This window comes from Vicia villosa, linkage group LG5 (assembly GCF_029867415.1).
Source record: "Vicia villosa cultivar HV-30 ecotype Madison, WI linkage group LG5, Vvil1.0, whole genome shotgun sequence".
NCBI classification, from domain to species: Eukaryota; Viridiplantae; Streptophyta; class Magnoliopsida; order Fabales; family Fabaceae; genus Vicia; species Vicia villosa.
In genome coordinates this window covers 152,821,049-152,842,049 of record NC_081184.1, presented here as the reverse complement: position 1 = coordinate 152,842,049, position 21,001 = coordinate 152,821,049, and the positions used below count along the sequence as shown (strand labels likewise).

At 33.6% G+C, this 21,001-nt stretch overlaps 3 protein-coding genes across 5 annotated transcripts; 2 read left to right on the top strand and 1 right to left on the bottom strand.

Moving 5' to 3' along the window:
- The first annotated feature begins 5,351 nt into the window (after nucleotides 1–5,351).
- LOC131603266 (uncharacterized) lies at nucleotides 5,352–12,344 on the top strand. Of its 3 annotated transcripts, XM_058875567.1 has the most exons (16): nucleotides 5,352–5,607; nucleotides 5,712–5,742; nucleotides 8,292–8,441; nucleotides 8,532–8,661; nucleotides 8,782–8,922; nucleotides 9,472–9,576; nucleotides 9,951–10,034; nucleotides 10,115–10,230; nucleotides 10,388–10,489; nucleotides 10,844–10,957; nucleotides 11,040–11,096; nucleotides 11,175–11,241; nucleotides 11,354–11,407; nucleotides 11,512–11,586; nucleotides 11,682–11,717; nucleotides 11,877–12,344. In XM_058875567.1, exons 3-16 carry the CDS (start codon nucleotides 8,422–8,424, stop codon nucleotides 11,988–11,990), a joined length of 1,215 nt encoding a protein of 404 aa, XP_058731550.1. In that variant the 5' UTR covers nucleotides 5,352–5,607; nucleotides 5,712–5,742; nucleotides 8,292–8,421; the 3' UTR covers nucleotides 11,991–12,344. The 3 variants fall into 3 exon arrangements, with proteins under 3 accessions (XP_058731550.1, XP_058731549.1, XP_058731551.1); XM_058875566.1 differs by having other exon boundaries at nucleotides 5,353–5,742; XM_058875568.1 differs by having other exon boundaries at nucleotides 5,355–5,742; nucleotides 8,553–8,661.
- A 900-nt stretch (nucleotides 12,345–13,244) lies between these two features.
- Nucleotides 13,245–16,285, top strand: LOC131607819 (uncharacterized). Its single transcript, XM_058879774.1, has 13 exons — nucleotides 13,245–13,489; nucleotides 13,580–13,691; nucleotides 13,792–13,899; nucleotides 13,967–14,071; nucleotides 14,222–14,305; nucleotides 14,391–14,506; nucleotides 14,610–14,711; nucleotides 14,804–14,917; nucleotides 15,011–15,134; nucleotides 15,234–15,287; nucleotides 15,363–15,437; nucleotides 15,614–15,649; nucleotides 15,814–16,285. The coding sequence occupies exons 1-13, from the start codon at nucleotides 13,485–13,487 to the stop codon at nucleotides 15,928–15,930; spliced, it is 1,152 nt and encodes a 383-aa protein (XP_058735757.1). The 5' UTR covers nucleotides 13,245–13,484; the 3' UTR covers nucleotides 15,931–16,285.
- Nucleotides 16,227–20,362, bottom strand: LOC131605759 (uncharacterized). The gene is made up of 3 exons (XM_058878077.1): nucleotides 20,194–20,362; nucleotides 18,550–18,786; nucleotides 16,227–18,409 (listed from the first exon to the last, which is right to left on the bottom strand). Exons 1-3 carry the CDS (start codon nucleotides 20,360–20,362, stop codon nucleotides 16,227–16,229), a joined length of 2,589 nt encoding a protein of 862 aa, XP_058734060.1.
- Nucleotides 20,363–21,001: the final 639 nt, after the last annotated feature.

The window sequence follows — 21,001 nt, the reverse complement described above, 5'->3', positions numbered from 1 at the left end:
ACAACAATTTAATAAGGACAATACCATAAATCATTCCAATTATTAAATCATTCCCATTTTAAATTCAACTTAAATCATTAACATTAAAAACCTTTTCCTAACAAACCACTGATTGTATAATTTCCATAATCTTAAAACCTTTTCCTCTTTCAATCCTCTTTCAATCCTCTTTCAATTCTCTCTCAATCTCATTCTCATTCTCATTTTTCCTTCAATATCATTAAAAAATAAGCAAGTCAAGTCATACCTGAGCTAAGCCTCAGAGGAGGAATGAAGGAGATGGAGACCGACCCACGGTTACGAAAGTGGCGGCGGAGCAACAGATGGGAGTTGAGACAGAGAATAGGCAAGAGACCGAGAGGAAGAAGATGAAGGAGAGTAGGAGACGGGGGTGCTCCGTGCATTGGCGGTCAATGACAGAGGGAGGGAGTTGAGGAAGACGATGTCACAACGCGATTTTTCTTTTCTTTCGTTTCTATCCTTTCTTTCTTTTCTTTTTTATATTTTTTTTGTTTTTTTACTCATATATGCCCAAATATTTAGTGGGCCCGAGCCTGTGCAAGTGCTCACCCTGGCTGGGCCCTAGAACCTCCCTATTTATAGTGGTACTTTATAGTGTCACACCATCACATCATTCCACTTGCTTATTTAGTAAATAATGCTGCACCTTCTTATGATGGATGACCTTCAGATGACGTGCCACCGCCTCAACCTGGTACGATTGACTAGCAGTGGCTATAGAGGAAATCACTTATTTCAAATAACATCATGAGTTTAGTAAACCTAAATGGCTAGGTCTATGCAAGGTTTTCTGAGATAACACACATTTTCCCGTGGTGGACCTCATTAGATTTTATTAGTTTGTTTATTTTATATTGTTATTGACATTATTTTGGATTTGTAATGAATTATTTGTATATTATTGATATTTTATCTTATCATTGCATTAGATGAAAATTGGCACTACATTATTATGGGATTAATATACCTTAACACGAACATTGCTTAAATAACTTAACAAAAAAACAACATGAACAAAACTTAAACATTACTAGATGATTTAGGATGTTTCAACATCTTGATAATATTCTCCACAAATCTCGCAATGCTCGCATCTACCTCAAACTCTTTGTTTCGTATTGTTGGTATATGCTCCATATAACCTTCAAATGTTCATCGATCTTTAGCTCAAAGTTGTTGAACTTCACATTTTCTTTAATATCAACGAGTGATGAAAAATATTCGATCTTAATCACCATTCTGTTGTATGTGTGGTGTAAGATTATCCTATTTGGATTTCAGAACAATAAGAGGAGTATCCTATATGAGCCTAAAATCAATAGGAGGTTTCACGCCATTGAAGTACACAAATGTGAGATACCAAAATTGAGACATTATGAATTATTTTTGTTAGCACCATATGGTGCATATTTATTCAAGTATTAAATCATTATGGACAATATAAAACTATCGCTGCAATCACAACTCTACAAAAGTGTCTGACAAAGTCTCAAACATTAAAAAATAACACTAAATGATTTTTCAAGAATATGGAACAAATACAATATTTCTTGTAGTTTTTCAGTAAAAAATCCAATAAAATTTGATAAGCACCGAATTTTTTGAAAATATTGGTATAAATGCATATCTAAAAGTCCAGTATGCAACAAACATCTATCTATACAAAAAACAGGGATTACTTTATCCATTCCATAGGGGTAAGGGCGAACACACTCAAAACTTATTTTCTCTTTTCATATTCTGGAGACGCGTCTCCAGACGCACTTGAAATGCAAACAACATTTCACAACTAAGTCGTCCACGCTATATCTATATATTTTTAAATAGTTTGGATATGCATCTACAGAAACACCCCAAAAATTAAATAAATGAATTTCCGGATTAACCCCTGAAACAACTGTGTTTCAGAAGTGAACCATCCACCCCAAATGATTTCAAGGGCTACTCCAAAATTACATATATGTAAGAAAATTATACACTTATCATCATATTTTCATCGAAAAATAGTACTCCTTCCGTGCCATTTTAAGAGTCGTCTTAGAAGAATTTTTTTATTTTTATTTAAGTATCATTTTTATAATTTAATGTTATTATTTATCAATTATACCTCTACTTTCTCAATAACTCCACTTCATATTTTTCATAAAATTAATTATTTTCTCAATTAGTTATTAAAAAGAGAGAGAAGGTCTATGATTGAATTTATTTGAAAAGAAAAAATAAATAATAGTATAATAAAAAAAATAACTATAACAATATACTATCTTGGTTGAAAAAATTTATACTAAAATGATACTATCTCTGGCCTTATTTACAAGTAAAGATTTTTTTTTAGGTTTATTGAGTAATAAATCTATCTGATCTGGTGTGACCAGATACATTCCTTACTCAATAAAACTAAATATTTTTTTTCTTATAAATAAAGTGGGAGGGAATACCATTAGTTAGATTCTCGTATTGACGTTGCCATCCCTATTCACGAGATAATGCTTTTGCCTAATTTTTGACATTGATTAAAACTTTTATACAATGCCTTGCCTAATCTGCTACCACAAAAATTTAAGTAGCCGTAGAAAATAATATCAGCATGTGAGTTGTAAAACCATTTTATAAGATCTGAATCATAAAATAAAACAACTACTTCTCTACAAAGAAAATAAAAATTATAAAACCATAAAAATATACTATTTGAGTTTACTCGGGTATGTACTAATTATTTAATGATTAATTTTATATTCTTTTTAATATTGATCTAGTTGTCACGTACTATTCATATATAGTACTATATTTTTTAGTATCAGAGGATCATAAATATTTATAGATATTATTTTTAAAATAATTATGATAAAAAGTAAACACAATAATCTAATTAATTCACATTGTAAATATTTTATATTAATAATATATTTAAACTATATCATTAATTTATTTTAAATTAAATTTAAAATTTGAATTAATACCAATTATTTTTGTTTTAAACCAATGATCTTGTTCCGGTACCGGCAGTGGCGGAGCCAGAAATTTTAGGAAGTCTGGGCAAAAACTTTACACCATTGATTATTCATCTGTTTTACTTTTCACACCCTATTTGTACTAATTTCCCCCTAATTTTGCCCATGATTTTGTCTAAAATCGACTATTAAATTGATGGGAGTACAAAGAAAATAGGGATTGAGCCCGGGCACATGGAACCGCCTCTGGGTACCGGCCAAAGGCCAAAGACCCACCACTCAGCACTGACCAACTCAGTAACACGAGGCTCATTATACAACTTGCTTTGTTTGGTCCAAGGTATAACTACCTTTATAAAAGATTTTCAGGTACACAAACCCTAAATTGACTTGGGTGTTGGAGTGCTAACCACGCACATACCACCCTAGGTACACTGTATCGTAGATAACAAATGCTGATTCAAGATTGATACCGAATAACAATATTGTTTCAAGATCAACATCTCTAGTTCAAGAAGCACCGTGATCACAACCTTCGAACTATAGTGCCACATCATCATAGTGCTTAGGAAATCTCGCTTCGTCGTGATTTTCACAATCCTCTCTATTTTTTTGTTCTAGAATAGAACATATGTCATTAAAGAAAGAAGTGTAAAATACAAGAGAAGGAGGGGTTAAAGCTTGATCCTAAGAAGGATTACAAAATCTAAAAGAATATAGTCCAAGCTTGTTGTGCATGATAAAAGGAACGAGAAAAAAAGGGAGAAATGTCAAAAAAAAGAGGCGTATGACAAGATAAACCAACCGAGGCTAACTTATCTGCACATTGAGTTCCCTTCCAATGTATGTAACTAAAAACCCTAAAGACTTAAGCTTGACATTGAATTAAGCAATCTACTATGAGGCATAATGGAGGTATCTTGTAATGGAAGCAACAACAGAGCCAAATCTGTTTCAAATCAAATAAAGTTTCAGTTAAAATGATGAGCAATGTCCAATGCATGGATGACCCCCATAACTTTGCATGAAAAGATAAAAAACTTCATCAAATCAACAAATCCATAGACGAACTCACCATTGTAGAATCTCAATAAACCTCCACAAGAAGCCATATAAGAAGAGAAAGATGAATTAATATTGTTCTTGAGCCAATCTCTCAATGGGGGTTGCCACAACACCTCAACAAGCCTAGGAAATTTGGGGGGATGAATGAAGACTTTGAAAGTTTTGATGATAGGGAAGTCATGTATGAAAGAGTTAGATACCTTTTTTAGTAAAGTTGCCAATGAAGGATACCTCAACAAGAATTAGGTTTAAAGCTGACCTTCGATGTAGAAAATGGTCCTTGAATCTGGCTTGATTTCGAGAATACCATATTGTGTTTAAAATGGAGACAATGAAAGCTTGGATAACAACCCTACATTGAGGGCTCTAGAACCTGTGTCACGTAACAAAAGAATGTTAAATATGGTGCTCACAAGACCTACTCCTAGCATGGTGAAAAACCAATTCCATAACTTCAAAGCATAAGAATATTCGAAGACAAGATGATTTGGGCATTTTTGTTTGCATCTACGCAAACTGCACATGAATAGTAAATAACAATCCTTATGACTCATGCAATTATAAGTTTGTACACCCTTCGGTCACATTTATAAGCAATAAAAATGTTTTAATTTTTGGTCACTATTATAAGCAATCAATAAATCATTTAATGTTATAATTTCTAATACTTATCTTTTTATTTCATTTTCCAACATTTCATTAAATTTAATAAAGAAGACATTATAGTAAATTCAATCAATTTTTTTGTAGAAAGTCTAAAATATTAACTACATTTGATTGAATTTTTTAATAATCATAAAAATAATTTTTATTTTTTAAAAATATGACCGGACAGTATACTAGTTTCGAATATTTAAGTTCCATAAATGTTTTGTCCAACTCAAAAAAAAAAAAAGGATATGTGATAAATTTGAAAACCACAATATCTTTTAAAGTAAAAAATTCTCGTTTTTAAAAATGTTTTTTTGGTAATACGAGCAAAGAGTAAAACATCTTAATTTGTTTTTATCACTATATTTATATTAATTAATTTTATTTAAAAGTTCAAATTCATCTTTAATATTTCCTTTAATCACATTTAATTTAACTGTCTAGTAAAATTATTAATTGTGAATGATTTGGTAAAATTATTAATTGTGAATGATTTGGTAAAATATCATTGAACATAGTAAAAAATAATCAATTTTTTAATACTGAATTACCAAAAAAACAAAAAACAAAAAACACAAAATAGAAAAAGATTTTTTACTTGTTCTAGTAATTACTGGACGAAAGGGTAGCCGTCCGTAGCGTGAGACACTGAATTGAAAAGTCACCTAAATTCCTTCATCTATTTCACCTAAATTCCCTCTTTTACAATTATCTCATCAAATTTATCATGAAAACGACCTTATAACTTTTCTTAATTCCAAATTTAAATTCCTGCCTGCATTCTCATTCTCACTTTATTTTCATTTCCCTATTTCACACGTACAACAGAATCCAACCACATTGCTCCCAAAATTAGCATATAACCGTCTTTCACATCATACAAACTTCCACCGAATAATCGCTTATTCGTTCTTTTCACGTTTGTGAAATAATCGCTTACTCGATCATCATCACTTACACTGTTGTCATCACTCACTTCAGATTTCGTTGTCAGTACTCACTCGAGTGTTGTGGTTTTTGCAGATCTTGCGGCGTGGAATTAGGGCTATTTCAGGTATGAATAATAATCTGATAATATTTGAATCGTTTGTGCGGTGTTTCCTATGTGATTGGTTATGGAATGTTTGGATATTAATATTATTGTTGCTAAGTTGCATATGAGTTACTTGCGGCGATTATTAGGGGAAATGCACATGTTTAGTGTTTTTCTTGCTTATATGATTATAAAAATGCAACTTGTTTACACATTTTTTTTGTATTGGGAATGTTTCATTCTGCGATTAGTCAAATTGACTTATTTCATAAAATAATGTTTGAAATTTGTATATCCGTTGTTAAAAGTGAGCATGATTTTATAAAATCGATCTGGTTCAAGTTGAGTTAGGAGTGAAGTGATTCTTGTTTGGATATTTTAACTTTAAAAGCTAGTTTGATGTAAAACTTAGTGCAAAATTTTCAACCTAAAAGCTATTTTTTATCACTTCTAGTCAAAACATGGTTTGGAGGAAAATCAATTTTGATACGAAATAGTCAACCTACCAAAATAACGTTTTGCTGGGGAAACTCGATTTCCCCATCCCATACCGTTCCTCCAAATGTAGTATGTTGTATTTCTTGTGTTTGACTTCGCACTTGTTTGGAACCGCGTTGAAATTGGAGTGAAATCATGGTGACTCTAAAAGCTACTCATTGAAGCTTCAGTTCTGCTGCCTGGTGAAAGGAATGCACTGTATCTTCAAACACACTCTTAGATGGATAAAGGAGGAAGCATTTAGCTTATTAATTGATACTGCATCGATATGATGTGTGGTTTAGATGCAGACTGCTAGGACTACTAATTTATACTACCAATGTAGGTCAAATACTATTGAAAAACTGTCAACACACAGGCAACTCAATAAGATTACTAAACAATTATGACTCGGAAACACTAATATTTCTAATATTCTAAATCAAGGTTGTCAGAATTGAGAGTTTACTTTGAATCGAAAGAGGATAGTAAGATTGAAAAATCGTAAATCGCAACCAAAATCGGTGGATTCTACTCAAATCGTTTTGTTGAATCTAAAGGGGATATCAAGATCGCATAATCGGAAATCGCAACCAAAATCGATGGATTCAACTCATAATAGTAAATAATTATAATAAAAAGTTTCAAATTGTAATCATAAAATAACCAAGTCTCAAATCTTAAATATAAATGTACTCAAAAGTTTTAAAAGGGTTAAAACTGTGTCACAAAACTGAACCGGGTCGTCTTTATCCATTCTAAAATTACCCTAAAAAAAACCCAAAATCGGTGGAATCCATATAGGATCGCGGATTTTGCTGCGATTTAGCGATTTCGAGCGATTTTATTGGGATTTTGCTCTGAATTAGGATTCTACTCACGATTCAGATTATTTAGGGTGAGCAAAATCGCAAAATCCATGGATTTCACGATTCTGATCGCGATTCTGACAAGCATCCCTTTAAGTTGAAGCTTAATAAGCTCTCTGCATGTCATAGATAAACACACTCAAAGAAGAATCTAAAATTAGTTTGTTTTCTTCATCATGAATAGATGCTGCAATGACAACAGAGCAAATGTGACATACTAATCACTGAATAACTGCAGAAAACAATACATAAAAATGAATAAGATGGTCCATAGCTTGAAGAGTAATTCAAAATGTTGCATGGCCAAGAAAATTCAATATTTATATGTTGCTGAAGAGACATTAGAAAGGGCAGCAGAGGAAATGAGACATCCTAAATGTTGAATAACTTTTGTAGAATCAACAAAATAAGATGAATGGGACGGTTCACCTGAAAAAATGTTCAGTATATTGAATGGGTCTGTATCTGTAGACATACAACAGTTTTTTCACATAATTATTTGATATTGAGATTTGCTCTTTCTTCATTGAGTTCCTGACACCCTATAGGAGTACTCTCCCCTAGTCTAGTACTCTAGATTTATTGTTCTACATAAGAAAACTCAATTCACAACCTACTTGCTGAACATATATATTCATCTGATGTGATGGTATCTAGCATGGAATTTTTCCACTAAGTAGTTCACCAGTTTGCAAACTTAATGTCATCTTGATCTTGGGCTTGGACATAGCCAATTATTGGGAACTATCCCAGCGTTCTATAGTTAGCACTTAGCAGTAGCATAACGGTTTTGGAGTAATCATAGAAATGGTTAAAACTGAATTAACAACATTAAGATCAATCCAAACAATGATTGACAATAGAGGATGAAGAGGCAACAGAGGAAATGAGACATCCTATACACGAAGGGCTGAAGTAGTGATAAGGAATTCCGAAGCAGTGACACCTTGAGTTAGGCATTATGTTGAAAGATGCAAGCTCTCTGCAAAATTAGCTAATTAAGCATGCAATACAACTTTAGAAGTAGTAGAAGCCTGACCCTGCGGGGCTACTAATAACACTTCTAATATATCAAGTCTTTTGTTCTAATGGGGGGATATTTGGGAAGCACTGTATTCGAAAATCTAATAGTTTTCTCATACTATGGTGTATCTTTCCCTTTTGTAATATAAAATCATTTTCTGGTTCCATTTTAACATATTTAGTTCTTTGTATTTTCAATAGGGCTTGTTTTCTTGTAACAACCATCTTTGCGTCTTGTATGGAGGATACATCCCACTTGCTAAATAGTGAAGAATAGCTCCTCTGTAATCTGTATAGTTTATGATCACACAATCGGAAAAGTGTGGACATAATGGGGACCAGTACTCGCAGGTCTAATATTTACAACTAACTTTTTGTTGTTTTTTATTTTAGAAATTTTGTATGTGCCAATTAATATTTGGTACCTGTGTTTAAATGCAGTTTGTGTCTTGTTTGCTGCAGTTCTACCAATAGAAAACCAAATGAAAGTATGAGGCTTGTTCTGACAACTTTTGCTGGAATACTTTTTGGCTTCTTTATTGGGATTTCATATCCAACGTTAACTACAAAGGTGCAGACTAGGAACGTCTTCTTTTTGGGCATACCTTATGCTTGAGTGAACTTAAAATGATTCTTTAATGTTGTTGTTGAACTTAATAATGGAACTCTAATGGTGCTTACCAATTTGCAGTTGAATGTCTCATCTAACCTGCTTCCCTCCATTGACGTGTCTTCCCTTGAAGACGAATATGAAAGTGGCAATGCTCGGTCTTTTATGAAGAATAATAGCAGCGACTCATCAAAATATCAGTTATTAAATGACACGTTGAAGGTGCACTTTTGATCCTGTCATGAGACAAAGCTAATATATGGCTATAATGAGAATCAGAAGACCTTTTGCTTCTTTTTGGTGATGGTTTTTGATAGAGCAGTGAAGAGAATAAGAATATCATAGGAAACTGAAATATGTAGATTATATTAAAAATCAATAGAAAATCAAGAGACTAAGCTCTCTACAATGGATACTTTTTCTCTCCGCCTTACCTCTAAGATAGTAACAGAATTCTTGCTATGTTTGTTTATTCTTCTCTCCTCCCCTATATTCCCCTAAATCTAGCTAACGGCCAGCTAGGCAGCTACCCCATTCTCTCTCCTCTTCCCTTTCTTTTTCTTACGCTCATAGGCTCTCCAAATTATGGGCTTGTCATGCTTCATGACCACTAAAACATCCCCTTCTGTCTGTCCCAGTCCCACTATTGAGCATCCTATCAATTTTTGAGTATGATTCTGTATTTTATAATACATGGAATATGATTTACAGGGAATATTATTTGTTAAGGCCCAAATATTCATTGCTGCATGTTTTCATTTTTGTCTGCAGATTTGGATTCCATCAAATCCAAGAGGTGCAGAAAGATTACCTCCTGCGATAATTGAAGCTGAGTCAGACTTTTATTTGCGTAGATTGTGGGGTCAGCCTAGCGAGGTAACTATCATAAAATAGCTTATGTGCTTCGAAGACATATGAAACTTATTGCATAGGAAAAATTCAATTAAATACACAGATTAAGGCCTGGTTACAGTTACTAAAACTTGTAAAAGGAGTCTTCCCGATTTTTAAGCATATTCTTTGTTTGCTTTCATTAAACATACTTGGCTTAAAACCCAAATCCAGTACTGAAACAAGTTGGGAAAGAATGCAGAAAACTTGTGTGGCTTGCAACATGTGCTCTTTTGTTCAAGCTTGAGTTTATGCTCCTGGTATCAGGCCAATCTTATTCTTGAACTGGAGAGGCCTCAATTTTTTTTTTGTCGTAGGTTATTTATATACACAACATTTGATTAAGTTACCATTCACAGGATTTAACCTCAAAGCCTAAATACCTCGTGACCTTCACTGTCGGTTATGATCAGAAACATAATATTGATGCAGCTGTGAAAAAGGTCATCTCTCGGTTTCTATCTCTCTCCCATTGCCTAGGCTTTTGTGCATGTCTTTAAACTATATCTGTTACATGGAGCAGTTTTCAGGGAATTTCACAATTCTTTTGTTTCATTATGATGGCCGAACAACTGAATGGAATGAGTTTGAATGGTCAAAGCAGGCTATTCACGTGAGTGTTCACAAACAGACGAAATGGTATGAGTCCATTGCTTGAACATGAATATGTATGACAAATTTTTCTTTCTTACTTCTACCATCAAATTTGTTTGCCTAACTAAACAAAAAACATTTTGCCATTTCAAAATTTTAATTATGTCATGATATTAAAGTTTTTGTTTGTTTTTCCTCCTAGGTGGTATGCTAAACGGTTTCTGCATCCTGACATTGTGGCACCATATGACTATATTTTTATATGGGATGAAGATCTGGGTGTTGAGCATTTTAATGCAGAGGAGTGAGTATTAGATATGCATCATATGATACGGTGCAATAGAACACATTCAGAATTTAGTTTTCATATTTTTGTTTCAAGTTTTTCACACTATCAACTGATTATATGTTGATTCTTTATTTACAAATTTTTGATTTTAAAAAAAAAATTTAATTGCTGTCATGGTCAAACTTGTTAAGTGATTTGTTAATATGTGGTTAGATTATAGTGTAGAACTTTTTTTTTTTTAAAAGGCAAAATGAAAGTGTAAAGAATTGTTACATTGACAGGGAACCAAAATCAAATCCATGAATAGCTAAGGTTTCATTTCTGGTTATACTCAAAAGGTTTGATAATCTCCTCTAATTTCAATTACAGATACTTAAGACTAGTGAGGAAGCATGGGTTGGAGATTTCACAGCCTGGTTTGGAACCTAATAGTGGACTGACATGGCAAATGACTAAGAGAAGAGGTGATCGGGAAGTTCACAAGTAAGAACGATAAAAATTCAATCCTCGCTTTCTTCCAATGCTTGTTATGTAAAAGAATGCATTAACTGTTTATTTTTATTAGAGAAACAGAGGAGAAACCAGGATGGTGCAGTGATCCTCATCTGCCTCCTTGTGCAGCGTAAGAATCAGTTGACATTATCATTGTGTTATCCACCCATACCATGAGGTGGTGTATCTGATTGTGCTATGCATGCAGGTTTGTTGAGATTATGGCTCCAGTTTTTTCACGTGATGCATGGCGCTGTGTGTGGCATATGATTCAGGTTTGAAGTCTACTCTTTTTTTTTTTTTTTTTTAATATACATTGTTTAGTTGTTTAAACATTCAATCGTCTCCTATAATTTAATTACGATTATAACCTTGCGAGTTCTTCAGAATGACTTGGTCCATGGGTGGGGTCTTGACTTTGCTCTTAGAAAATGTGTTGACGTGAGTCGGTTTCTTATATTTACTAATTTATCTCATTTCCATTTATTGAAATTTATATTTCGTTCTTAAAACATTAATTCAAGTAACTTTGCTCTGTCATGTAGCCGGCCCATGATAAGATAGGAGTTGTTGATTCTCAGTGGATCATTCATCAAAGTATCCCCTCACTAGGGAATCAGGTAATTTGGTTTCCATGATGATTCTTGTTAGTCTTCGTAATTTGTACTCATATTGCCAAACTAAGATGCTTATTTGTTTTTTCCCGCTTTGGTAGGGAGAATCAACTTCTGGACAAGCGCCATGGCAGGGGGTATGTTATGCATGTTTCAATTATATCCATCCTCTCATGATATTTTTCTTGCTTCCATGCTTCTCTTCTAACATAATAATTGCTTAATTAACCAAGAAACTTATAATGGATTAAATTATAAAAATATATATGTTGATGGTTTCATGGTGTTGATGCTAGGTGAGGGAAAGGTGTAGAAAGGAGTGGACAATGTTCCAGAGTCGGATGGCAAGTGCAGAAAATGCATATTACAAGGCCGTGGGAATTGATTTGTTTAATTCAACTAATCCTTAGAGGACGGCGGCAACGACGGAAGACGACTTGTACACAACCATCGCCACATTGTCTACCAATTTTTACACACATATATATGTTTTCTCACACTCCATTCACATTCACAGAGAATTGTGTTTTGGTTAGTGATACTGTAGTAGCTAAGAACAAAACAACTCAATGTAGAATTTCAGAGCTGAGAGTTAGAAAATTGAATATAGGTAAACTTATAATGTTCTTTTAGAATCTTTTACCTAGTTGATTTGGAACGGTATATGGGTATCTGCCTAACTTCGTCAAACCACTTAAAATAACATAGAGTTTAAAAGCATTCACAATTGGGTGGGTGGAATGGTTGGTCGTTATGGCCACTAATTATTCTTTCCGGAGATTTTTATCATTATTGTTTGAAACTTATTGTTCAAAGACAAGTCAGCCACTAGTTTCTTGAGTAAAGCAGGTAATTTAATTAGAAAACACTTTTTTTCTTAAAAAATATTGTATGATAATAATTTATCAGTATTACATTGACTATACTCTGGAAAGTGTGAAAATCATTGAAAAATTGAAGTAACTGCCTTACCGGCATTGTAAGTAAACAAACACTCAATAAAATTTTCCAAAATGTCACCTGCACGCCACTAGGCTCTTTGAATAGGAACGACATCGTCAATATTTTTATGTTTGATAACACCAGTGAGCTTCATAAATGAAATAGGAGTAGTTTTCGGATTAGAAATTATGTAAAGAAATTAGCTGGGATCCGCCTTCAGATCGGTGAGCAACCAGGAGGTAGCTGCAACCTCATCTTTAACAACAATAATGACTCTTAAAAGTATATTTAAAAGATCAAAAATCAAAGTTTATTAAATAAAGGACAAACATAAAATAAAAAATAAAAAAAAGTTAAAGGACCGTTAGTCTAATTTAACTTTAAAACTGTTATCAATTTACATTAAATTAGATAATTTAATCAACATTTTTTGAACTAGATAGAATATTTAGTATCTTAAAATGTGTTAAAAAAATCTCTGTGTGGTGTGTGACCCAAGTGCTAATTTTCCTTGTCAAATAGGATTCACATCAACAGTTTATTTAGATGAAAAAACCATATTTAATTTATAAAAAATTCCATGTTGATACAGTATTTCTTGTATTACAAAAAAAGTAGTACATGGTTATTAAATACTAGTAGTGGATATTACGCGCTTGCGTATTTAATTTAATTTTATAATAAAACAGACCAAATAAGTAACTTGCGGAATTGTTAGGGGAAAATCACGTGAATATTTCAAACTCACATTTCACTTGTTTCAACTTTGGTTGCTTTCTTAATCCAGTTCCTTGTGTTATACTCATAACCACTGCTTTTTCCCATGCTTTGATATTTCTTCTTGTTTTCTGAATCACTCTTTTTATTTCATTTATTCATAAATTTAGTTCTATCTTCTCTGCACTTTAAACATCTTGGTTCTCTTATATGGAAATTACAATCAGAAACTTTTGGATATAATAATGCGGTATGTTTTGTTATTCTGTTTCATCATAAAAAGTTTAACATATGATAGTAATTCCCTTGAAGTGAAAATGTTGCTTCTTTATTGTTTCAGCTTTGCCAAGAGAAAACCAAATGAAAGTATGAAGTTTATTGTCATATTTTTCTTTGGAGGATTTCTTGGCTTATTTATAGGACTATCACTTCCAACATTCTCCACAACTAAGGTGCTGCTGAAATTCAGTATTTTCTGTAATTCATGTTATGATGTTATTTGATACTAGAATTGAATTCTAAATATGCTTAGTATTTTTTATTTTTTTTTAGTTGAATCTCCCATCTAGTTTGCTTCCTTCCATTGATTTGTCTTGCATTCGCGGGAGCAACGCGTGGTCGTTCATGAAGAACGATGACAGTGCCTCATCCGAAAATCAGGTAGGACTATATAATCAATCTACATGATAATCAGAAAACTGCGACTTACTTTGATGATTGTGTGCAGATTTGGGTTCCAACAAATCCTAGAGGTGCTGAAAGATTACCTCCCGGGATTGTTAATGCTCAATCGGACTTCTTCTTGCGCCGATTGTGGGGTTTTCCCAATGAGGTGAGAATAATTAACCGAACAGATCCAGGCCTTGTTTGGATAAACAACTGAATTACATGTTTATAGCATAGGTGTTTGTTTATCATATAAGTGCTTATGTGAATTGCTAAAAGATACAAAGAATTTGATTAAGTTGCTACTTACTTGTAGGATATAACCTCTAAGCCAAAGTATCTAGTGACTTTCACTGTTGGATATCAGCAGAAAAACAACATTGATGCAGCTGTCAAAAAGGTCCTTTTTCTCTTTCTCCATATTTGCATAGGGTTTTTGTGTATGTTTCTTTAAGCTAAATAACATAACTATGGCACTTGAACAGTTTTCAAAGGACTTCACAATCCTACTTTTTCATTACGATGGCCGAACGACCGAATGGGATGAATTTGAGTGGTCGAAACGGGCTATTCATGTCAGTGTTCACAAACAAACCAAGTGGTAAACTAAATCTTCTGCCAGCTATTCAAATTTGGATTACAAGTTTTCATTGTCACATTTTCCTTAATTGTTGTTTACCAAACTCGAATTTTTCTCTTCTTAGGTGGTATGCTAAGAGGTTTCTGCATCCAGATATTGTGGCATCATATGAGTATATTTTCATGTGGGACGAAGATCTTGGGGTTGAAAATTTTAATGCAGAAGAGTTAGTATCATTGTTATTAGTATTCGATTCTTCGAAATCTAGTCTTTGTTTTGTTGAGGAAGTTTCATTTGCATGTTGAATTCTATCTGCAGATACTTAAAACTAGTGAAGAAACATGGCTTGGAGATTTCACAGCCAGCATTGGAACCTCAAAAAGGGTTGATTTGGAATATGACAAAAAGAAGAAATGATAGTGAAGTTCACAAGTAAGAACTAAACAAATTTGTTTACAAATTTCAGTTGAAAGAATGAGTATTGTTTATTGGCTGATTATTTGTTTGGTTTTTTGTTATTATTAGAGAAGCACAAGAGAAACCAGGGAAGTGTAAATACCCTCTTCTCCCTCCTTGTGCAGCATTTGTTGAGATTATGGCTCCTGTGTTTTCTCGAAACGCGTGGCGTTGCGTGTGGCATATGATTCAGGTTCAATGCTCACTCTGTTTACTTAAATTATTTCAAATGTAGTTAGTTGTTGATGATGGCTTTCGATAAATTATGACAGTAACGCATTTGTTTTTGCAGAATGAATTTGTACATGGCTGGGGACTTGATTTTGCTTTTAGAAAATGTGTTGAGGTAGTAAATTAAGCTTATTTCTCTTTTATATTATAATTTTGATTTGTTATGGAATTTGAATTAATACTATTATAGCCGGCCCATGAGAAAATTGGAGTTGTTGATGCTCAATGGATTGTTCACCAAGGTATTCCATCATTAGGAGATCAGGTAATTTTTTATTTTTTACCACTCACAAACACAATCGTGAGAGTGGGGTTAGGATCCAACCTAGTAATATCGACTTTTATCGGTTGAACTATATATATTTGATTTTAGTTATATCGTCACTCAAACGAAGCTTTATAAATTTTGATACTTAACTTTTTCGCATTTGTGCTTGATAGGGAGAAGCACAAACTGGGAAGCCGGCTTGGCGGATGGTATGATATGAACCTTTTGTAATTCAAATATTTTTCTTTTATTTATTATTTGACGATTACGATTAACTGACTGACATTAATATATATTTTTTGCGTTAACAATGTATATGGATTAAATGGATTTTGATTTTGTTATGCGTATATTTGCATGGTATTGGTGACAGGTTAAAGAGAGATGTGGCATGGAGTGGAGAATGTTCCAAGGTAGATTAACAAATGCAGAAAGAGGATATTACAAGTCCAAGGGAATTGATTTTTCTAATTTGCTAGTTCATAACTAAGAGACAGGAGTTACTTTCAACTATAACTTAGATTCCTAGATAGAGGATTATATGTACATTTGTTGTATGAATTGTTATTACATGATGTATGTTGCTCAGTGAAATTTTTGGATCATTTTCCTCATGGTTTCTGTGGCAGTCTCAAATTATTTATTCATGTTGTTTTTGGTGGTTTTGACACCATTTTTTTTGTGTAAGCAAGGATAATATATAAAGAGAACTAAGGGTTCTCAAAGCCTTTTTACACAAGGATGGGCAAGAGCCACAAAAAAGAGAAAATTACAAATCTATTTGAATTACGAAAGATATAGCAAGGGCTCCTTGATAAATTCGTAAAAACTACAAATAGAATGCGTAATCTCCCCTATAAAGCTCCACTTCCAAACCAACGATTTAATACTCCATACCGTATTATTCACATTCCAAATCTCGTTTCTAAAACAAATACCATTCCTTGTTAGCCAAAGGGACCACACCGTTGCTAACCAAACAACCCCTATTTTTCCTCCTTTCACTTTCTTTTTTTTACAAAAAAGGGACCAATCCGAGAAACTAGAAAAACAATCAACATCTAAATCTCCCACCTCCTTTCCAATCCAAACCGCCACCTCCCTCCACACTAACTCCACCGATTTACACCCAAAAAAAACATGGTCTCTACTTTCCGGATTAGTTCCACAAAAACCACAAAGAGAATTATCCAAAGACAAAGCAATTTTTCTATGAACTAATTGATCCTTGGTTGGGAGCCTATTAATAAGAAGCCTCCAACCAAAAGCCTTAATTTTGAAAGGTACCTCCATCTTCCAAACCAAAGCTAAAACATTATCATATCTATTAGGCGGACCGAAAGGAATAAAATTTTCCGCATAAAAATTATAACAAGATGCCACCGAAAAAGAACCATCCGCGGTTAAATCCCAACCAATTTCATCCTTCCTCTCAATATCTACCACAAACTCCTCCATGTAATTACGAAAAGAATCGAAAACCAAACTAAAAGAAGGTTCGGAAAGAAGAAAGGAATTAATTCCACAACCCCCCCACTTCCAACAACCATTAATCCAACCACCCATACCCGCCACCGAAACCATCTTCAAACTAGAGGCCGAATATAACACCGGAAATTTGTCTTTCAAAGAAAACTCACCGCACCATCTCGCCTCCCAAAACGGGGTTGAAAAACCATTACCAATCTTGAAACGACACAAGGACGCAATAGGGTCGTTATATTCTTCCTTCCCTACCGACATAAGATCCTTCCACCAAATGGAAAAAGAAGAAGACGAAGGAGATGGTAAAGAACTAGGAAACATACCTCCACCAAAACTCTTCATAGAGATGTCGCCATAACGAGCTTTCAAAATATTATACCACACCGAATTTCGGCCTTCTAGGATCCTCCACCTCCACTTCTTAAGAAGAGCCGCATTGAATGTCAAAATATTTTTAATGCCGAGACCACCCTTGTCAAGAGGTAAACAAACGTCCTTCCAACTAATCCAATGAATCCTCCTTTTGTTGTCATCCATCACTCCTCCCCAAAGGAAATTACTTTGCATTCTAGTAAACTCCTTTGCCACACAAACCGGAATTTTATAAAAAGACATGGTGAAAATGTAAAGAGAGCCAAGAATGGATTTCAAAAGTGTGATCCTTCCTCCCAACGATAGGAATCGATTTTTCCAACCCGAAAGACGTTTCTTCATCTTCGCCAAGAGATGTGTCCAAGAAGAGAAACTCCTAGGATTACACCCAATGACAATCCCGAGAAACACAAATTTGCTTTCTTCCACTCTACACGAAAGAACATAAGAGGCGGCCTCAAGAAAGTTATTAGTCAAATTAATACCAATCAATTTACTCTTATGATAATTGATCCCCAAACCCGAAGCCAACTCAAAAGCTTTTAACACCACTTTGATAGCCCAAACTTGCCTCCACGAACCCTCCCCCACCAACAAAGTATCATCCGCGAATTGAAGAATATCCACCGGCCTACTACCATTAATACCCATCCCATTAAAAGCTCCAATATCACTAGATTTCCTCACGAGACCCGCCAAACCTTCGGCCACGATAACAAAGAGAAAAGGCGATAGAGGATCTCCTTGTCGAAGGCCTTTCTCCACCTCAAACTCCTTTGTCGGACTCCCATTAACTAAAACCGACATACTACTATTAAAAATCAACAATTCCATCCATGTTTTCCACTTAGGACCAAACCCCATCCTATTAAGCATGTATCTTAGAAAATTCCAAGAAACATTATCATAGGCCTTTTCGAAATCCACTTTGAAGAATAAACAACTATGACCTTCTTTCTTCGCATAGTCCACCAACTCATTTGCCACCAACACCCCATCAAGAAGGTATCGATCCGGGACAAAAGCACTTTGACAAGTAGATATAATCGAGTGAAGGACACACTTCAACCTTCCCGCTAAAATCTTCGAGATAACTTTATACATACATCCCACTAGGCTTTCGGTACCAAAGTCAAAAAAGAGGAGATAATAGCTTTAGAGATTCTTCCTCCGGAGTAGAAATAATTAATGAAATTCATAAAGTCCTCCTTAATAAAGTGCCAACACTTCTTTAGGAACAAGAAAGAATAACCGTCCGGGCCCGGGCTCTTAGAACTACCACAACTCCAAATAGCTTCCTTAACCTCCTTTTCTTGGAAATGGCTTTCAAGAGAATCCCTTTCAACGGAGGAAATACTCTTGAAGTCCACCCCGTCTAACGCCAACCTATCCAAATCCTCCTCCTTAAATTTGTTAGAAAAATGATTGAAAACTTCTTCCCTAACCTCCTCCACCTTCTCCACCAAAACGCCACTAGAGATTAGAGGACCTATATGACACCATGATCGATTAAATACTCAGTTTTTATTAAAAATATTTTTTATAGTGTTATATTGTTATTTTGAATTTTTTTATAAAAAAGTTTAAAACATACTTCAAATAAAAAATTAATTGAAATGATTATTCTTAAAATTTTATTTTAGAAATTTCATATTTTTATAATTTTTTTTAGATATTAAAATTTTAAAAAATCACTTAAATTTAAAGCTATTTCAAATAATTTTTCATAAAAATCATGTTTGAGATACATCTTTTTAAAAAATTGTAATTTTGATTATGTTAAATTATAAGATGTCAAAATTAATCTTTTAATCTATAAAAAGGAATTTAAATTTTTAAAAATATTTTTATAAAAATAAATTTTAAAATAAAAAAATTTATTTTTTAAGATAAAACATGCCTTAAATCTTTACCATTTTATGGACTTGGCCCAGAGGATTCATAATCTATTTTATTTTACACTTTGCTTTTCTGGAATAAAATTAGTCTAAACCAATATTCAATGTTACATAAAATATTTTTTATGGTTGATCTTCCAGAGATAACATATGGTAAGTCCATCTCCATTCATATTAGATGATTGATTGAGATGAAAAACAATTTATCACCTCGGTCAACAAGTGAATCGAAGGGATATTTAAGGTTTTTACCTCGATCATCAAGTATAACAGAGATGATTGATGACACTTTTCCCATAAGACAATCTATTAATTGAGGAGATAAGTTAAACTTTTCACGTCGACCTGATAGGTAAGGGGATAAGGGGTAGGAGATAACTTTTTACATTGTTTTGAAGTGTAACCGATGTAAAATATCTTGTAATTTTTAAAATATGATTTTTGTATAACATGTATAAACACAAATAAAACTTAAATAACACATTTTCGTAGCATATATTTTAATAGTTACATGGCCAAATATATATATATATATATATATATATATATATATATATATATATATATATATATATATAGGGTTAAATAGTGTTCACCCCCTGCCAAATAAGCGATATTCGGTTTTCCCCCTTATTAAAAAAAAATTTAGCCTTTGCCCCTTAACAAATAAAGATTCTCCATAGGGAAACCTTAATGAGGGAGATTCCATCAGAAATGCCTACGTGTAATGGATCTTCTGGCTTATGTGGCATGGTTGTGACACGGTGGCAGTGTCTCCCTCTATAATTTGGGATTTAGGGTTCACGATGTCATCTCATTCTGATTTTCTTCCATTCTTGCTCCTTCAATTTCTTCAGGGCCAATCGTGGGTGGGTTTATTCCCAAATTTTAGGATTACGCTATCTCTTCTTCTTGATTCCAGTTGCTTCATCCTCTCTTCGTGATTCCAGTTGCTTCATCCTCTCGTCGTTCATACTCTCACCTGTGGAAATGGAAACCAGTAAAAGTATCGGTAGCTGCAATTCCTACACCTCCAACGTGAATTTCAAGATCCCCACATGTGGATGCAGTCATCCCATGAAGATGTGGGTAGCCAAGACGTCCAAGAATCGCGGACGGAAATTCTGGAAGTGCAAGAATGCAGGAGTAAGGTTTTAGGTATTTCATTTTTTTGTTAAATGGGTTTACTGAACATTGAATAAGATTGCTGTTTTGTAATTGTTGCAGATGGAGAATAGTTGTGATTTTTTTATTTGGGATGACGAAATCAGCAGTTCGGAACATTTATGCAAGGACTGTGAATTGGCAAATATGAAGGTTAAGTTGATGGAAGGAATTCTGGAAAAAACCAAATTGAAGCAGGCTGTTTTGAAGAGAAGCATTTCCCATCTGAAAGTGGCATTGTTTATGTCCTGGTTTTTGTTTGGTGTAATGTACACATATATGTAATGAAATGAATTCATATTTGAGACAAAAGATGTAACTGACAGTTATATGCAATGTAATGTGTTTTGGTTGTTCAATTAATGTGATTTAGTATGATTCATTAAATTCTTATAATTTGTTGAAAAATTTGGTTGATAATGTAGCATAAAATTACTTAACAGACAAAATGGATAACAAAAGGACAACCATTGTACCAACATTGTACCAAAATACATCATCATTGTACCTCCAAAAAAAGCACATAAACAAAATATTGAAGTTCACTAGCATTATACATAACTAGGACTTATACATAATCATGACTTAATAGTTCTTCTTCAATTTCTTCTTCCCACGCCTTGACTCATCATTGTTATCTTC